The 16294-nt window shown below is 44.6% G+C and overlaps 1 protein-coding gene and 1 pseudogene across 3 annotated transcripts in view; one reads left to right on the forward strand and one right to left on the reverse strand.

Moving 5' to 3' along the window:
- Nucleotides 1-5441, forward strand: part of LOC106010118 (uncharacterized) — a 57056-nt gene extending 51615 nt beyond the window's left edge. For all 3 annotated transcript variants that reach the window (XM_087213417.1, XM_087213416.1, XM_087213418.1), the window contains exons 2-4: nt 874-3007; nt 3649-3732; nt 4280-5441. In XM_087213417.1, the coding sequence (XP_087069543.1) occupies nt 2775-3007; nt 3649-3732; nt 4280-4352 (390 nt within the window). In that variant the 5' untranslated portion in view covers nt 874-2774 and the 3' untranslated portion in view covers nt 4353-5441. The remainder of the gene's footprint in view (nt 1-873; nt 3008-3648; nt 3733-4279) is intronic.
- Nucleotides 5442-5489: 48 nt separating this feature from the next.
- Nucleotides 5490-15331, reverse strand: LOC147827801 (transmembrane protein 65 pseudogene; annotated as a pseudogene).
- Between the last annotated feature and the right edge of the window lie 963 nt (nt 15332-16294).

Genomic DNA, 16294 nt, shown 5'->3' on the forward strand with positions numbered 1-16294 from the left:
ATTTATGCAATCTTTTGGAATAAAAAAAGAGTTTGCTTTCCTTCAGAGTTTACCTTCTAGAGAAATGGGAGAAAGTAAATGCGACAGATTATATGAGTGGCTTGATGTAAATACCCAGTCTCCCGACAGCCATTTTTGCTGTTTTTGGTGAGATCATTCTTCCCTCAAGTCTCTATGCCAAGTGTGGATTTCAGGAAAGCAGTTAACAGTTCCATGCACTGTCTCACTGACATTGCTACCACCTTGTAACAAGTCTGTCTTTATTAAACCTAACTTCCTTTGGCAACAGAATAAGGCCCTCAGATTAGTTAAAAAATCAAATGTTAAAATGAAAACTGAAGGACCCTAGTTAGCAAGACAGACTCCATATTGCTGCTTGACCCACCTGCCTGCCCTTTAGATGAACTCAGAAGGAGGAAGCTTGGCCAGGGATTTAGCTCAGTGGTTCCGGTGCAGCACAAGGTCCTGAGTTTGATCCCTGGAACCAAAAAAAACAAATAAACCAGGAGGAAGCTTAAAAACCTCCTCCCCTTATTAAGTCTCTTTAGAAATAACAATTAATCAACTAATGTTTTACAAATGTTCTAACAGCAGGACGTTCCGCTTCTGTACCTTTTGCTTGCTTTACTAGTTCTATCCCATAGGGGGCCTAGAAACTGCTGGCCTCAAAGGTGTATAAAATATGTTAATCTCCCCCCAGTCGAGGCTCGAGTCCGATGTTCAGCTCGGGTCCCGGCCGGTAATAAACTCCTATGTGGATTAATATCGGTCTCTGGTTGGTTCTCTCTCACTGGGTGCAACGTTCTTGGAGGCCCCAGCGAGACAGCCAGCTGCTCTGGAGCTTATTATCTTGGAGCCTTTGTTTCTTTTTAGGAGAGACCAGGATCGGACATCGGCGGTGTTTGGCCCCTCTGGACACCGGTCTGCGGAAGGAGAGGCCACCCTGACGGTATTCCGGAGCTAGGCCACCCTGACGGTATTCCGGGGCTAGGCCACCCTGACGGTATTCCGGAGCTAGGCCACCCTGACGGTATTCCGGGGCTCCAGGTAGGCCAGTCCCAGTCGGGCCCTATCGCTGATCAACCGACCCACAGGAGTTTATCAGGGAAGCCTCTAGAGGTAAGAATTGAATGAGTCTTAGTGCACTGTGGGTAGGTGGAAAGAAGCCAGACATGGCACAGGTTCCTCCTCCGTAGAGCCTCTTCGTGATGGCGAGCAGGCTCAACTGGGTTGGAGTCCTCAGAAGAGCAACTCCCTGGGTGGGATCCAAATCCATTCTGCCCCTGAGGTTTATATGACCAAAGTTTGTTTTTTTGTCTGTTTATTGTTGTCTGTCTGCTTGCTCTGTGTGCCTTTTGCATTTTCACAGGCTAAAATTATGGGTTCCTCACAGTCCACAGAAGGAACTCCACTTGATTGTGTTTTGAATAACTTCAAAAAAATTTATTCCACAGACAGAGAAGATGAATATGGCCTGAAATTTTCTAAAGGCAAACGGCGAACTCTGTGTCAATCAGAATGGCCAAGTTTCGGAGTCAGTTGGCCCCTGGTGGGAACTTACTCTGTGCACATTGCTCACAAGGTTTGGAATGTGGTCATGGGAGTCGGGGCCCCACAGGTCCCGATCGACCTTGGGCACTCAATCCAGACAGGACTACGGTCCATCAGCCCTGTCTTCCTCCTCCCTTTTTCCTTTAAAACAGACAGAGCCTGGGGGAGGATTGATTTATGTCCCTTTTACAACTAGTGGTCTTTATAATTGAAAACATCAAAATCCCCCCTTCTCTGAAAAACCTCAGGCATTAATCTCGTCTTGAGTCTGTTTTTCCTACCCATCAGCCAACCTGGGATGATTGCCAGCAGCTTTTACAGATCCTGTTCACCACTGAGGAATGGGACCACATTTATCAACAGGCAGTCAAAGAGGCCCTGGGGCCAAACCCCGGCATCACTCCTGCAACTCCGGGGCATTCAGCCAGGGCTGAAACAGTGGTTTCATCGCAATGCCCTGAATGGGACCCCAATGACCATGATGGTAGGAGGAGGCTGGGGACCTACCGTCAGCACTTATTAGGGGGACTCTGGGCAGCGGCCAGAAAGCCCACTAATTTGAGTAAGGTAAGTGAGGTTTGACAGGGAAAAATGGAGTCTCTGGCTGCATTTTTGGAGAGACTCTTGGAAGCCTATAGAGTTTTCACTCCTATGGATCCAGAGGCTCCCGAAAATGCAGGAGCTTTAAATCCGGCCTTTGTTTCCCAGTCGGCCCCAGACATTAGAAAAAAAATTACAGAAATTGGAGAGATTTGAGGGAAAAAATAGGACTGAACTCCTGAGCATAGCCCAGAAAGTTTATGATAACCGTGATGCCCCTGAGGAAGTCCTAGCCAAGAAACTGGGGAAAGTCACTATTGCTGCACTCCAGACACAAGACGCAGTCCCTCCGGACAGAAAAAGAAAAGGCCATCTTTTTGGCTTTAAAGAAAGCCTTAGTGTCAGCACCAGCCCTGGCCCTACCTGATGTCACCAAGCCCTTTCGGTTGTTTGTGGCTGAACGAGGGGGCATAGCCAAAGGAGTGCTAGCTCAGGCATTAGGGCCTTGAAACAGACCTGTCTAAAAGACTTGATCCTGCGGCAAGTGGATGGTCTACCTGTTTGAGGGCAGTTGCAGCCACTGCCCTCCTGGTCCAAGAGGCAGATAAGCTCAGCCTGGGACAGGACCTGGTCACCACCGCACCCCATGTGGTGGAGACGTTGCTGAGAGGAGCCCCAGAACGATGGCTCGCCAACGCCTGCCTGACTCAGTACCAGGCCCTGTTGCTGGATGCTCCATGATCAAATTCGCCCAAGAAACGACCCTCAATCCGGCCACCTTACTCCTGGACTCCAACTCGTACGCATGCCCCTCCATGACTGTCTGGACACTGACAACTTCCACCACCAACCGCCCAGACCTGACTGATGAGACCTTCTTCACCGATGGAAACAGCTTCGTGGAAGACGGAGTCAGGTATGCGGGGGCGGCTGTAGTCAGTCCAGGAAAACAGGTGTACTGGACACAGGCATTAAGCCGGGGGCTTCAACGCAGAGGGCTGAACTAATAGCCTTAACTCAAGCCCTGTTAGGTCCAGACAAGGCTGTCAACATCTCCACTGACAGCCGGTGTGCATTCCCACTGCCCATGTGCATGGCGACGTCTACAGACAGAGAGGGCTACTGACATCAGAAGGGAAAACTATCAAAAATAAAAAGAAATTTTGGCCTCATTGGAGGCAATTTGGGAACCCAGGGCATTGGCCATTATTCATTCCAAAAGCCACCAGAAAGGAGACAGCTTTGAGGCCCGCGGGAACCGAGAGGCCGATGATGCGGCCCGAGGAGTGGCCAGAGAACCAGTGGGGCCGATAGACACTGTGCCCGTCCGGCCCTTTGGCTGCCTGCCAGAAAGACCCACATATGCCCCGGAAGGGGAAGAGGAAAACCAAAAGCGAGGGGGTACAAAACTGGACTCAGGCTGGTGGAAAGGGACAAATGAACAAATGTGTCTCCCCCGAGCCCTGGGGTGGCAACTTGTTCATCAGTTCCATCACTTAACTCGCCTGGGAGAATCAAAGTTAAAAAGACTAATGAGCTCTAAATTTTCAATCCCAGGACTGACCTCTATGGTCCAGGACATCAGTTCCACGTGTCAGGTGTGTGCACAGGTAAACTCCAAGGCGAGACCAAGGAACGAAGGTAAGTGACTACGGGGAAGAGAGCCAGGGGAACATTGGGAACTTGATTTCACCGAAATAAAATCCAGCAACAGGTTCAAATACTTACTGGTATTGGCTGACACCTACTCAGGTTGGGTAGAAGCTTTCCCCACTCCTGGAGAATCAGCCAACATAGTGACTAAGGTTTTGCTCCAGGAGATAGTTCCCCAATTTGGCATCCCTCGTTACCTGGGGTCCAACAATGGGCGTGCCTTCATGGCACAGATATCCAAATTGTTGGCAAGGGCACTACGTATCGATTGGAAGTTACACTGTGCCTATCGCCCACAGAGTTCAGGGCAAGTAAAAAGGATAAATAGGATCCTGAAAGAAACCCTGACTAATTATGTTCTAGAAACTGGCAGTAGGTGGCCCGATCTGCTTCCTCTAGCCTTGTTAAGAGTTAGATGTACCCCACATGTGACAAGTTTACCCCTTTTGAAATCCTGTATGGGAGGCTGCCGCCACTCCTCCCTAAGTTAAACCTTGAATAGATAACAGAGAGTTTTTGTGTCTCTTTACTTCAGTCTCTTCAAGCCTTACAGATTCTTCAGAGTGAGATCCAGGCTACAATACAACAGGCTCCAGAAAAACCCTTAGCGATGTTCCAGCCCCACGGTTTCAAGCCAGGAGACCTGGTCCTGATATGCTTGGTTTGCTTGCACCGAGGATTTGACTAAATACATTCCCAAATCAGTCTTGGCTACCCAATCTGCCACTTTATTTTGTGTCACCATGTATGTTGTTCCACAAGTCTTGTATTATAATAAAAAAGGGGGCTGTGAACATCTGGGATTAACCACTGAACACTATAGGAGTAAACGGGCTGCCCCCGTTTTAGTGCCCATTCTGGTGGGATTAGGAATAGCCAGGTCAGCGGCTATTGGAACTTCCTCCCTGATCTTCCAGGACACAAATTTTAAAGCCCTAAGCCACCAAGTAGCCAGAGATTTGGGTCACCTGAAAGACTTGATCTTCAGATTAAAAAAAACAGGTTGATTCACTAGCTGAGATGGTCTTGCAAAATCAAAGGGGACTTGACCTCCTGTTCATAAAACAAGGAGGGTTATATGTAGCCCTAGGGGAAAAAAACCCCTGTTGCTTCTATGCTAATGGTTAACTACCCTCGTTTCTGCTGTAGCAGGCCACCTAGTTATTTTACTTCTGCTTTTGCTCATGGGACCTTGCATTATAAATGCTCTGACTAAATATGTTAGATAGAGGGTTGATACAGTTAAACTGATGGTGTTCAGACAAAATTATGAGATTTTAAAAGACGTTTAAAAAAAATTCAAAGAGTAAATACAGGAATCAAAGATTTGATTAAGTTATAAGAACCAGTGGGGAATGAAGGACCCTAGTTAGCAAGACAGACTCCATACTGCTGCTTGACCCACCTGCCTGCCCTTTGGATGAACTCAGAAGGAGGAAGCTTAAAAACCTCCTCCCCTTAGAAAGTCTCTTTAGAAATAAGAATTAATCAACTATTGTTCTACAAATGTTCTAACAGCAGGACGTTCTGCTTCTGTAGCTTTTGGTTGCTTTACTAGTTCTATCCCATAGGGGGGCCTAGAAACTGCTGGCCTCAAAGCTGTATAAAACATGTTTCTCAACCCCCAGTCGAGGCTCGAGTCCGACGCTCGGCTCGGGTCCTGGCCAGTAATAAACTCCTGTGTGGATTTAATATCAGTCTCTGGTTGGTTCTCTCTCACTGGGTGTAACATAAACCACATTCCAAATTTCTTAAAAGATATTTTTTGTTCAATTCTTTTGTAAAAACATTGGTCACCATTTAACACACAGCAGCAACAAAATGCACCCAGTTTACATGCATCGACAAGTCAATAAATGCTAATAGATGGACAACACGAATTTCAAATGGTACTAAAGCGGTAGGAATAGCTAATATGAGAAACAAGGAGTTCCAGTTTCAGTCTGAAATAAGATTCTTTGTGTAAGTAACATGAAACAATGGCTAAAGATCATTAGCCGAAGAAGAACCATTCTTCAGAAATCGCTTGTGCAGAGCACCATATTCGAGCAGGACAAGATCCTGAAAAATGTCCACCTCCAGTTAATGACAGAAGGGCTTCTCTTGAAAATTAATTCCATATGATTCAAATTTTTTATTGCGACTGTAAAATACAGTATCTTTCAGTATGAAGGTTCTAAATTCCATATTTTGGCAACTTAAATAATTCTGCAGATTTTCCATTAAATTGACAGATTCTGATAACCGTTCTGTAAATAATATAAATTCCATTAATAGTAGAACTGGATTATTTTTTAAGAATAAAAATAGAAAACAAAAGTTCTTTCTAAACTTAGAGGCCAAGTTTCTGGATATAGGACTTAAGTTAAGCACCAAAATTGAAAGAAATTTTTTTAAACAGAAAGGAACAAAACCATTTATACATTCACTGAAAAAATTAAGCACTCTAATCCTAATAGGATCAATAATTGATAATTTGATAGATAATCTGAAGTTTAAAATACATATTTTGGGGGTTTGTATGTGATGTAGGGAAGATATAAAACACAATTTTGTTTAAGATCTCAAGTTATGTAATCTTAATCACATGAGAATGTCACACTATTATAATACATGCATAATAAGAATTTTATATTTTTATTTTATAGTGTATTTTCCTTTTCCCTCAAAAGTCATGACTAATGGATATCATTAAATCATTTTGAAATGCAGAGAATTTATGACATATTTTCTTATGAAAGAAAATCTCCTCTGAAAAAAGCTCAAAGTAACTATGTGTAAATGAAACTTCAAAATAATACTCCTGTAAAGATAGTAATCCTACAAGTTTGTCTTCTCATGCATCTACTGAGCAACATAATTTCAATAACCAAAATAGTAACTTTTAATTTCTCTTTTCCATGGTATGTCTACTGTTATAAACAGAAGTAATTTTTTAACATGTGTATAGATAAAATGGTACAAAACTTAAAAGATTTAAAATCTATGAGTCACACATGATTACATACACAGACTGGAAATGAGCAACTTTAACCAAGCATATCCCTTAAGCACGTGCACAAAAGAAGAAAAAGGCCAAAAATGGGGGAAAATATTTCTCCTTATGTAACTTTTGACTAAATTATACGGCAGAAGACCAAAATACAAGATATTTAGTTTTCACTTCAAAAGAAATTATCCAGAAATGAAATTCACTAAACATTAGAACTGTAAGTGTGGAGTATTCAGATTCATTCTATGCAGATGGAAGATAACACTCTCGATGGTGGGGGGGAAATCCTTCCCAGGGGAATATAATTTGCATCTCATTTACCTTCCAAACACCACTTCAACTTTACTCCCTATACCATAAGCCTTCTTGACAGTTCCCAATTCTACCTCTGAAAACAGAGTTTAGATTCCAAGTGCTATGTCCAATTCCTTAGATGCCCCTAATTCTACAAGCATCATTTTAAAGGACTATCAAGACTCCTTTCAGGGGTCAAAATCCACCGTATCATTATTCATTCGGGGGACATTAAAGGTAAAAAATTCAACTGGAGGGGCGGGAATTTAGTTCAATGGTTTAGCCGCCTGCGGCACAAGGGCAAGGACCCGAGTTCGATGCCCGGTACCAAAAAAAAAAAAAATTCAACTGGAGGGCCAGGGATTTAGCTCAGTGGTTTTGCCACCTGCTGCGCAAGCGCAAGGACCCAGGTTAGATCCCTGGTAGCAAAAAAAAAAAAAAAAAAAAAAAAAAAAAATCAACTGGAAATAAGTACACTTGTTAGCATACATATATGGTTGTACGTAAGAGGGAGACTACGTAATTGCTCTTTCTGATTAACCTCTGGCTCTTACGACAGTATGGTCAGAAAATCAAAATAAGTAATATATACTTAACATCTGCATTCGTTTTGAACAGATGAGAGAAGAAAATTACTGAAATTACATGATTGTAAATGTTTACTGTGAAACAGTACAAAATTGATGCTGCCAAAAAGAGAGTAAAAAAATCTCAAACTGATATTAACATTAAGAAATTTGGGAAAAGTTTAAGTTTGAATTGTAACTATCAGGGAATAACAACACAAATGATTTCGTGCATGTACACATGTTAAGTAACAATAAGCAAACTCCAAGTCAGTACAGTACATCAATGACCCAAACTTAAATAGTATTTTGATGTATAACAAAAGAGAAGGAAAAGATAAAATGTGGACTGCCATTGATGAAAAAACATTTCAACACTTTACACAAAACATTACTAAATAATTTTTTTAAAAGATGTCCTAAGAAGACCAAGTCACAATAAGTTAGTGTTTTCGGTAATACATGCAGAATTATTTGATCCCATATCTATACGAGGTTTCTGTCTTAATTCTTAAATTTTAATAACGGAGGTCCATTAGTTTACATCTTTTTATAGGTATTCTAAGAGGACTAATTTTTCTCTTCCGGTTTTTCATCTTCTTCACCTCCTCCAAAGACTATCCAAGGAAACATTCCTAGAATGCAGCCAACAGCTCTGCCCAAATGCGCACTAACACGAGTCTTCCACACGTCAACTTGCTTTGATGTGAGATCAGGAATGGATAAACCCAACCTGGAAGCCAAAGCTTCAACATAGCCTGCATGTCTCAGTCCAGCTAAATCTGACACAAGATTGCCCAAAGCAGCAGCTGCCATCATTGAAATTCCCAAAATAATTCCAATAGACAACTCAATCTGGGTTCCTGCAACAATCATACTTGCATTATCCAAAAACCCAAACCGTACAAACGGTAGCGCACTGCGGAAGAATACATATCTCAGCTGTCCTGGGGTGGGTGGTTGAGCTTCCAGTTTTTCTTGGGCGATGGCGATGGACTGGAAGCGGTGCAGCTCCCTGAGCAGGCAGCGGCTCTTGGTGGAGTGCAGGCTGTAGATAAAGTCGCGCGCGCCCTGCGCCGTGTTCAGCGCCTCCGCCGGCTCCTTCTCGCGTGCGTGCCCCGCCGCCGGGCGCCACAGCAGGGCGGGGGGCGGGGTGCCAGGGCAGCGGCCGGGCCTGGCTTCAGGCTGCGCGCGAGCGACGCTTCAGCAGAGGCAGCAGCCCGGACAGGGCGCGCGGGCGACGGCTCAGCCCGAGCCAAGTCCCGCGCACGGGCAGCTGCGCGCGAAGGGCCGAGGCTCCGGCCCGCCAGCTGGACAAACTTTCCCGGGGAGGCCGGGCACCGAGCTCGCAGGGCCAGCGGTAGACAGGCGGCTCTGCCAAGAGCAGCAGCCAGGCGGGCTCGCCCGGGTCTGCGTCCCTCACTCCGCTCCACCGAGCGTTATTAGCAATTTTAAAACTATGAGATGTCACTCTTCTTGACAGAAAATTCAACTTTGATAGAATTCTCTTTTAGAGAAACACTTGGACAAGAATGTGAAGATACAAAATTAACTGTCCATTGTAATATTATTTTTAAAAATATTTTTATGTGTTTGAAGCCCTGGGGATTGAATCTGAGGCCTTACACTGAGCTACATCTCTAGCCCCTTTTTTAGTTTTGATTTTAAGACAGGGTCTCACTAGGTAGCTAAGTGGTCCAAGTGGACTTAAATTTGTGATTCTCCTTCCTCAGCCTCCCAGAGTGCTAAGATTACAGATGTCCCTCATGCCCAGCTTGATTTTTGTTTTAAACCAGTGAACAAAGTATTACTTTGCCTACTTCTTCAATCTAAGTTTGGACCTAAGCAGGCTCAAATGGGAAATATTTCACTAAGTTCATTCACATAGGGACCCCGAAGAAGAGGATGGCTTTGAAACAAAGGAAGTCATGTAAAAGAAAGTCTAACAGGGCCAGGAATTTAGCTCAGTGGCACTGCGCCTGCCTGGCAAGCACAAGATCACGAGTTCGATCCCCAGTACCAAGAACAACAACAAAGAAAGTCTACCAGCTAGGTCATAAACTGCTTTAAGGAGAATGAAAAGAGAACAGCATCAGGAAAAACTAATGTGGGGGGCTGGGGATTTAGCTCAGTGGTTTCGCCACCTGCTGTGCAAGCGCAAGGACCCGAGTTCAATCTCCGGTACCAAAAAAACCCAAAAAACCGAAACTAATGTGGCTGCCCAGATGAATTCTCTGAGAAGTAGGAGTTTGAAAGGGCTTGTCCTGCACATGAAAGGGAAAGGGCTGGTTTCCCCCCTGTTCTCCAGGATCTCTGCTTCCTCTGAGTCACTTTTTGAAATAGCTTTATTAAGAGATAATTCACATGCCATAAAATTCTCCCATTTAAAGCACACATTCAGCGGGTACAGGTTTGTGCAATCTTGACACAGTCTGGTTGAAACATTTTTACCAGGTGTGTTGGCACAGGTCTGTAATCCCAGCACTGGGGAAGCTGAGGATCACAAGTTAGAGCCCAGCCGGGCAACTTGCTGACATAGTGAGACACTATCTACAAAGAAAAAGAAGAAAGGGCTGGGGATGTAACTCAGCAGGAAGGTCCTGGGTTCATCCCCCCTCACAACAAAACAAAACAAAACAAACATTTTCAGCATCTCCAAAAGAACCCCTATACATTAGCAGCCGCTTCCCATTCTCCACCCTCAGTCCCAGGAAGCCACTGATTTATACATTTGCTTGTTCTGGACACTGCATATCAATGAAATCATACAAATCTGTAGCCACTTGTGTCTGACTTATTTAGCGTGATGTGTTCAAGATTTTCCCACACTCTAGTGAATACTGAATCTATGTTCTTCATTCACATCTATGGCTGAATAATGTTCCAGTGTGTGTCTATACTACAATTCTTTATCCACTCATCAATTAATTTGCAATTGTTTCCATTTTTTTATTTTTTATTTTGTCTGCACTGGGGATTGAGTTACATCACTGAGTTACATCCCCACCCTGTTTAAAAGCTTTTTATTTTGATACAGGGTCTTGCTATGTCAGTAAATTGTCAAGGCAACCCATTTGGGACCCCTCTTATCTCTCAGGAGCTATTCCTATTCCCCAATAAATTTTCCTATTCTTAAAAAAAAACAACCCTGAAAAATAGAGTCACAGCAAAAGAAGTCAGAAGGGGAGCCGGGGATTTAGCTCAGTGGTGCCACCACCTGCCTCGAAAGCGCAAGGTCCTGAGTTCCATCCCAGGTACCAAAACCACAAAACAACAAAAAAGGTCAGGCCAGGGATTTAGCTCAGTGGTTCCGTCGCCTGCCTCACAAGAGTAAGGTTCTGAATTCGATCCCCGGCACCAAAAAAAAAAAAAAAAAAAAAGAAGTCAGAAGGGAACCCAAAGAGAGAGGGACATCAGCCTGCCCTATGTGGTCTGAAATGTGACCAGTGTAAACATATTCCTTCCTCATCAGTGTATGTAACTGCATAATTCAAGAATATACTTTTGACAGAGGACTAAAAAACTGGCAGAGCAGTGAGTGCTAGCAACTCAGCTTCTCCAGGACTAAGAGCCTAGTCTGGAAATCACCAGCTTGGAGAGGAAACAAAGTGAGTGTCAAGCTCACAGGAACCCCAAGGGAACTGACAGAGGAGAAGAAAATAGGATTAAGTGCTACATAAGAAATAGCTCACCACCACAGATGGGAGACCACTTGGTGTGGCAGCACTATAGCTACCGACTAGAAGTGAAAATAAGATTTCTGAGCCGGGCTTGGTGGCACATGCCTGTAATCCCAGCACTTGGGAGGCTGAGGCAGGAGAATCTCGAGAGTTCAAGGCCAGCCTGGGCTACATAGTGAGTTCAGGGCCAGCCTGAATTACAATGGGAGATTCTGCCTCAACCCCCCCCCCCCAAAGACAAACAAACAAAAGAAAGAAAAAGAAAATAACTTTTCTGCTCATGGAGAAATGGAGACCTGGACTGGGAGAATCTTATGCATTTGGAGGCACTGTTGTGGCAAAGTGAAACAGCTCAGTGTTACAGCCAAGTGCTTCAGGCTCGAGTGCTACAGGTACAGCAATTTGAAGACTCCAGAATCCAAAAGTTACTCGAAGAGATGGAGAAAAACCCTCATTGCAGCTGGCTCAGAGGAGTTTGCCTACACTGAATTCTGAGCACTGAGTAGAAATGGAAGCAGCCTTATATAGAGATCTATGGGTAGAGGGGTGGGCCCATGTGCTGGGCAAGCATGCTCACAGAAGCAGAGGGACGGAGTTAACAGAACATTCTTGAAACATCTGGTAGGAACATCGGGCAGCTCAAATAGCGACAGAACATTTTGATACATTGCACAGGAGTACCCTGAAGCACAAATGGTTACATTTCTGGTTTATGGAAAAAAAACCAAGGGGGGGGTGGGCAAGGGCAAAGTCTTGCCCTATTGTGTATTACTGCTTTATCAGCACCAGTGGGAACATGAGCCACAGTATCTGGCGTGATCCCCCAGGGTCAAAGGTTGGTGAGTGATGGTGAAGGGTTGCTCCAGGAAAGAGTGGCATGGAGCAGAAGCAAGAGGGGAGTGCCATTTTATTTAAAAGGGCTCCAGGCTGGAACTTCAGGGGCAGAACAGCCCCATTGTCACTTCACTGCTAAATTCCCAGAGTGGAATGAGGGAAGGGCAGTCCTGTTATGGTAGCAGACTGGGCGGCGGGAATTCTGCTGAGAGGTAGGGGCTGGAAACACCCAGATTCCATTCCAATGGCAGTCAAAGGCCAGTCTTAGCCCTGCCTACAAAGGACTGGAAGCTCACAGTGGTGACTTGTCCTCACCGTTAACAGACCTCTATATCCAGCACTGTACTGGGTACAGACTGCCCTTGGTCTTCCAGTGTGAGCAAATGATAAGGAAATAATGCATATACATGGCAGGCCTTTGTCTGTTCCCACGGTGCCCCACCCCCCATGTTTTTGCCAGGAATCATAAGATGGTAAAGCCACCTGCACTGCAAATGTAACCGTTCAAGCAGTGTGTTCAAGCCTCCTGACTGCAGATGTAACTGTTCACTCTGCAAGATGTTCCTACTGGATGTTTCAAGACGTTCTGTTAACTCTGCCCTTCCGCTTCTGTAAACGTGCTTGGCCGGTATGTGACTCCAACCCTCCTACCCCATAGATCTCTATATAAGGTTGCTTCCATTTCTGTTTGGATCTTAGACTTCCTCTGGACCTGCCACTGTAAAAAAAAGCTTGGTTCCCTCCATCTCTTTGAGTGCCCTTTGGTTTCTTCACATCCAGAGAACTCTGGATAGCGGTAACACTTGGCTGTAATGCTGAGCTGTCACACTTGGATGTCACACAAAGACACTCCCTGCCTGCAGATTTGCTCCTTAACAGGAACCCAAGGAAAGGAGCCACATGTCCAAAACAACTGAAATCTTTTTCTTTGTCTTTCTTCCTTCCTTTCTTTCTTTACTTTCTCTTTCTTTTTTTTTTTTTTACTATTCTTTGACTGTATTATTCTTCCATTTAAAAAATCCTTATTGTGGGGTGGGGATTTAGCTCAGTGGTTTCGCCGCCTGCTGTGCAAGCGCAAGGACCCAAGTTCGATCCCCGGTACCAAAAAAACCAAAAAACAAAAAAATCCTTATTGTACTTTTTAAACTTTAAAAAATTTTTTAAAAGATTCTTATTTTTTCTTTGGTTTAACGCTTTGCTGTATTCCTCCTTCTGTAGATTACTCCTCATACTCTTAGCCCATTATTTAACACTATTCTCAGTATTCTGTTCTCCGAGCATGTCTATGTATTACCGCTTTGCCTATGCTTACCTCTTTCCCCCCAATACAGTTTTTAGAGGGTGAGGGATCTCTCCCCTGTTCATCTGTACCCCTCCTACTTTTACCCATATCTCCTTGCCTGACCTCTTTCCCCTGGGTGTCTTTTCATTCTCAATTTAACTTTCTCCACTCCACCTTCTCAATGGACTCCCTTAACCTTTTTCTCTACTATTTATATCAAGCATAGACCCTCTCACTTTCCCCATTTCTCACTACCAATCTTGTACACAGCCTTCCCAGGCATCCCTTTCTAAATGTACAGCAACATATCCTTAACATTAATAGGATCATTTGCCCCTCTCCTGTTTTCTCCTTCCCATACCACAGAGCAGAGGATTTGGAAGAAAAAAGAAATTTTTTCCCTTTAAAGTTCTATTGCTCTCCTCCTCCTCTCTTTGGCTTTACCCAAACTCCTACACCCCTGGGCTTTGGCTGTCTGCTTTTCAGAGATATCCTTTGGGCATTGCTAACTATTTGGCCTTTACTTCTGTCGCAGGATCCAATCACCTACATTTATTTGGGAGAGGAGGTTTCAGCTTGTTTGGCCCAGTACCCAGTTCTTTGAGGCAGGCGGTGGAAACACTGAGTTAAATCCCCGGCCCCAGTACCCAGTTCGTTGAGAACAGGCTGCTGTATTATTTGTAAACACCAAGCAATCCAGATATTTGCATACAGAGAAAATCAGTTGATAGCAACAACTATGTCACCTTGACTATAGTAGTAAAATCAGCAACAACGATAGCGTCAAATACAAACTGGATATCGACAAACTCTTAAGAATCAATAATGTACCACATTTAACCATAGAAAAGAGATCTATGGTTATACTATAAACACTAAGAAAAACACATATTCGCCTATAGTATCTACTCATTCGAACAACTTTACCTCCACTAACTATAGAATAATGTTCAACCACAGTAAGATATTGTTAACAAAGTATCTATATATTCATAAAGCTTAATGGTTATGTGAGTAAGGATAGAGGTTTCAGAGAATGGCAGCATGAAAAAAGTAGAATTTAGAGGGGAAAAACGGGTGAAAAGAAAAGAAATTCCTATTAATGAGTAGTTTCCTTCCAGGACGTGCAGTCTTTGGAATGCAGCAAGTCACAGTGCTCCCCACCATACTTTATAGCCTATGGGTTTGTGAGGTGACCTCTTTGCTCAAGAGGTCCCCCATCTGTAAACCCCAGACTCCGGCGATTGTCCAAAGTGATGCACATCCACTCACGTTGGTACATGGAGAAGCGATCAGACCACGGCTCTCCAGTGGATGTAGGCAGTGGGGATGGGGGCTCACGCAGACTGTGGGACTCTATGCCATCACTTACAGATCCAGCCACCTCTAGAAGCCACATCCACTGAACCTGGCCTCCCACCACAGAATGCAGGCCCTGTGTCTTTCCTCACCTGAGCTTGAACTTCTCAGAGTATCTCAGGGGATCTATGTCCAGCCCTCACCCTCTCCCCATCTATCCCTCTTGGCTGTCTCTCACCCAGCCTCTGTGCCAGGGCAACACTTCAGTCCTGGAGGGCAGTTGTAGTGCAGGGGTTCTCTGGCTCAGTTCCACCCAGTTGATTCCTCCCCCAAATGATTAGATTCTCCTGATTAAATTCTCTCTGGAAATGTGGTGGGTGCTACACTGGATTTCTTCTGCTACTCTATCTCACCCACAAATTCACTGTTGAGGTAAAAGCCTATGCTGTTTTTTGTTGTTTTGGTTTGGTTTTTGGTTTTGTTTTCCACCTGCTGTGGGCTTTTCTTGGGGCTAGTGCTGCTGGTCCATCTGTTATTTCTCCCTGAAGCAATCAACTCTTCTAGGCTTACCTCTTCTCTAGGGTGTTGGCCTTGTCCTTGATCAGGTTGGGTTTTTGGTACTCACCTCTGCAGCCCTGTTCTGAGGGGAACCCAGGTGCAGAGATAGCTAGGAGTCAGCAGTTCGATGCCTGTTATGCGTGGGCTCCTCCTTGCGCCTGGAATCTCTTTACAGGCTTGACAAGAAGATAGTAATCTGGGCTGGGGATTTAGCTCAGTGGTTCCGCTGCCTGGCTTGCAAGTGCAAGGACCCGAGTTCGATCCCCAGTATCAAAAAAAAAAGAAGACAGTAATCATTACATCTCCCTAATAAGATGACACCTTCGGGGGCCAGGGATTTAGCTCAGTGGTTTCGCCGCCTGCTGCGCAAGCACAAGGACCTCAGTTCGATCCCCGGTACCAAAAAAAAAAAAGATGACACCTTCGGGCCACACTTGTGCTGTGAAGCAATTCTGCATTCTATGCACATGAGGGAGGGATCAACCTACACTGTGTGTATGAAAATGGTGGCCATGGCTTTTCCCAAACTACCACAGGATTTCTAGAGCGGGGAAGCCTCAGAAAGGTGGGGACTAGTTCTTCTTGTCAGGCGTCAAAGAAAGGAGAATCCGAGCACACCATGAATTTCCAGCACAGCTGCTGGCTCACGTTATTATTACAAAGGTCAACTCATGATGCTTTCATTTAAATACTCTGAGTGATGATTCATCATGAGGCAAAGGGGCACGGCTTTGCAGAAAGGTAGATTAGCAAATCCTACGGTTAAAACAAACATGAGCTGATTCAGTCGATGAGAAGCCTGGTCAGAGCTCCTTGTCCTCTGTGGCTGACAGCATGTGTGCAAGGCCTGACTGACAGTGATGTTAAGAAAATATCAGCTTGGCCAAAGGCTGTGAGTGCCACAAAGATAGGCTAGTTCTGCTTTCAAAATGCTCTGTCCCCCTAAACCCCCCAAGAGAAGGTTCAGAAAACATGCGCAAGGAGGGCTGGCTCAGAAGCTTCTTGAAGCCCTTCTGTTCATTCCTCATTGGACTTGCAGCTTGTA

This window comes from Heterocephalus glaber, unplaced genomic scaffold (assembly GCF_053883595.1).
Source record: "Heterocephalus glaber isolate CG9 unplaced genomic scaffold, H.glaber_assembly_v1.0 deba00001442, whole genome shotgun sequence".
Classification (NCBI taxonomy): domain Eukaryota; kingdom Metazoa; phylum Chordata; class Mammalia; order Rodentia; family Bathyergidae; genus Heterocephalus; species Heterocephalus glaber.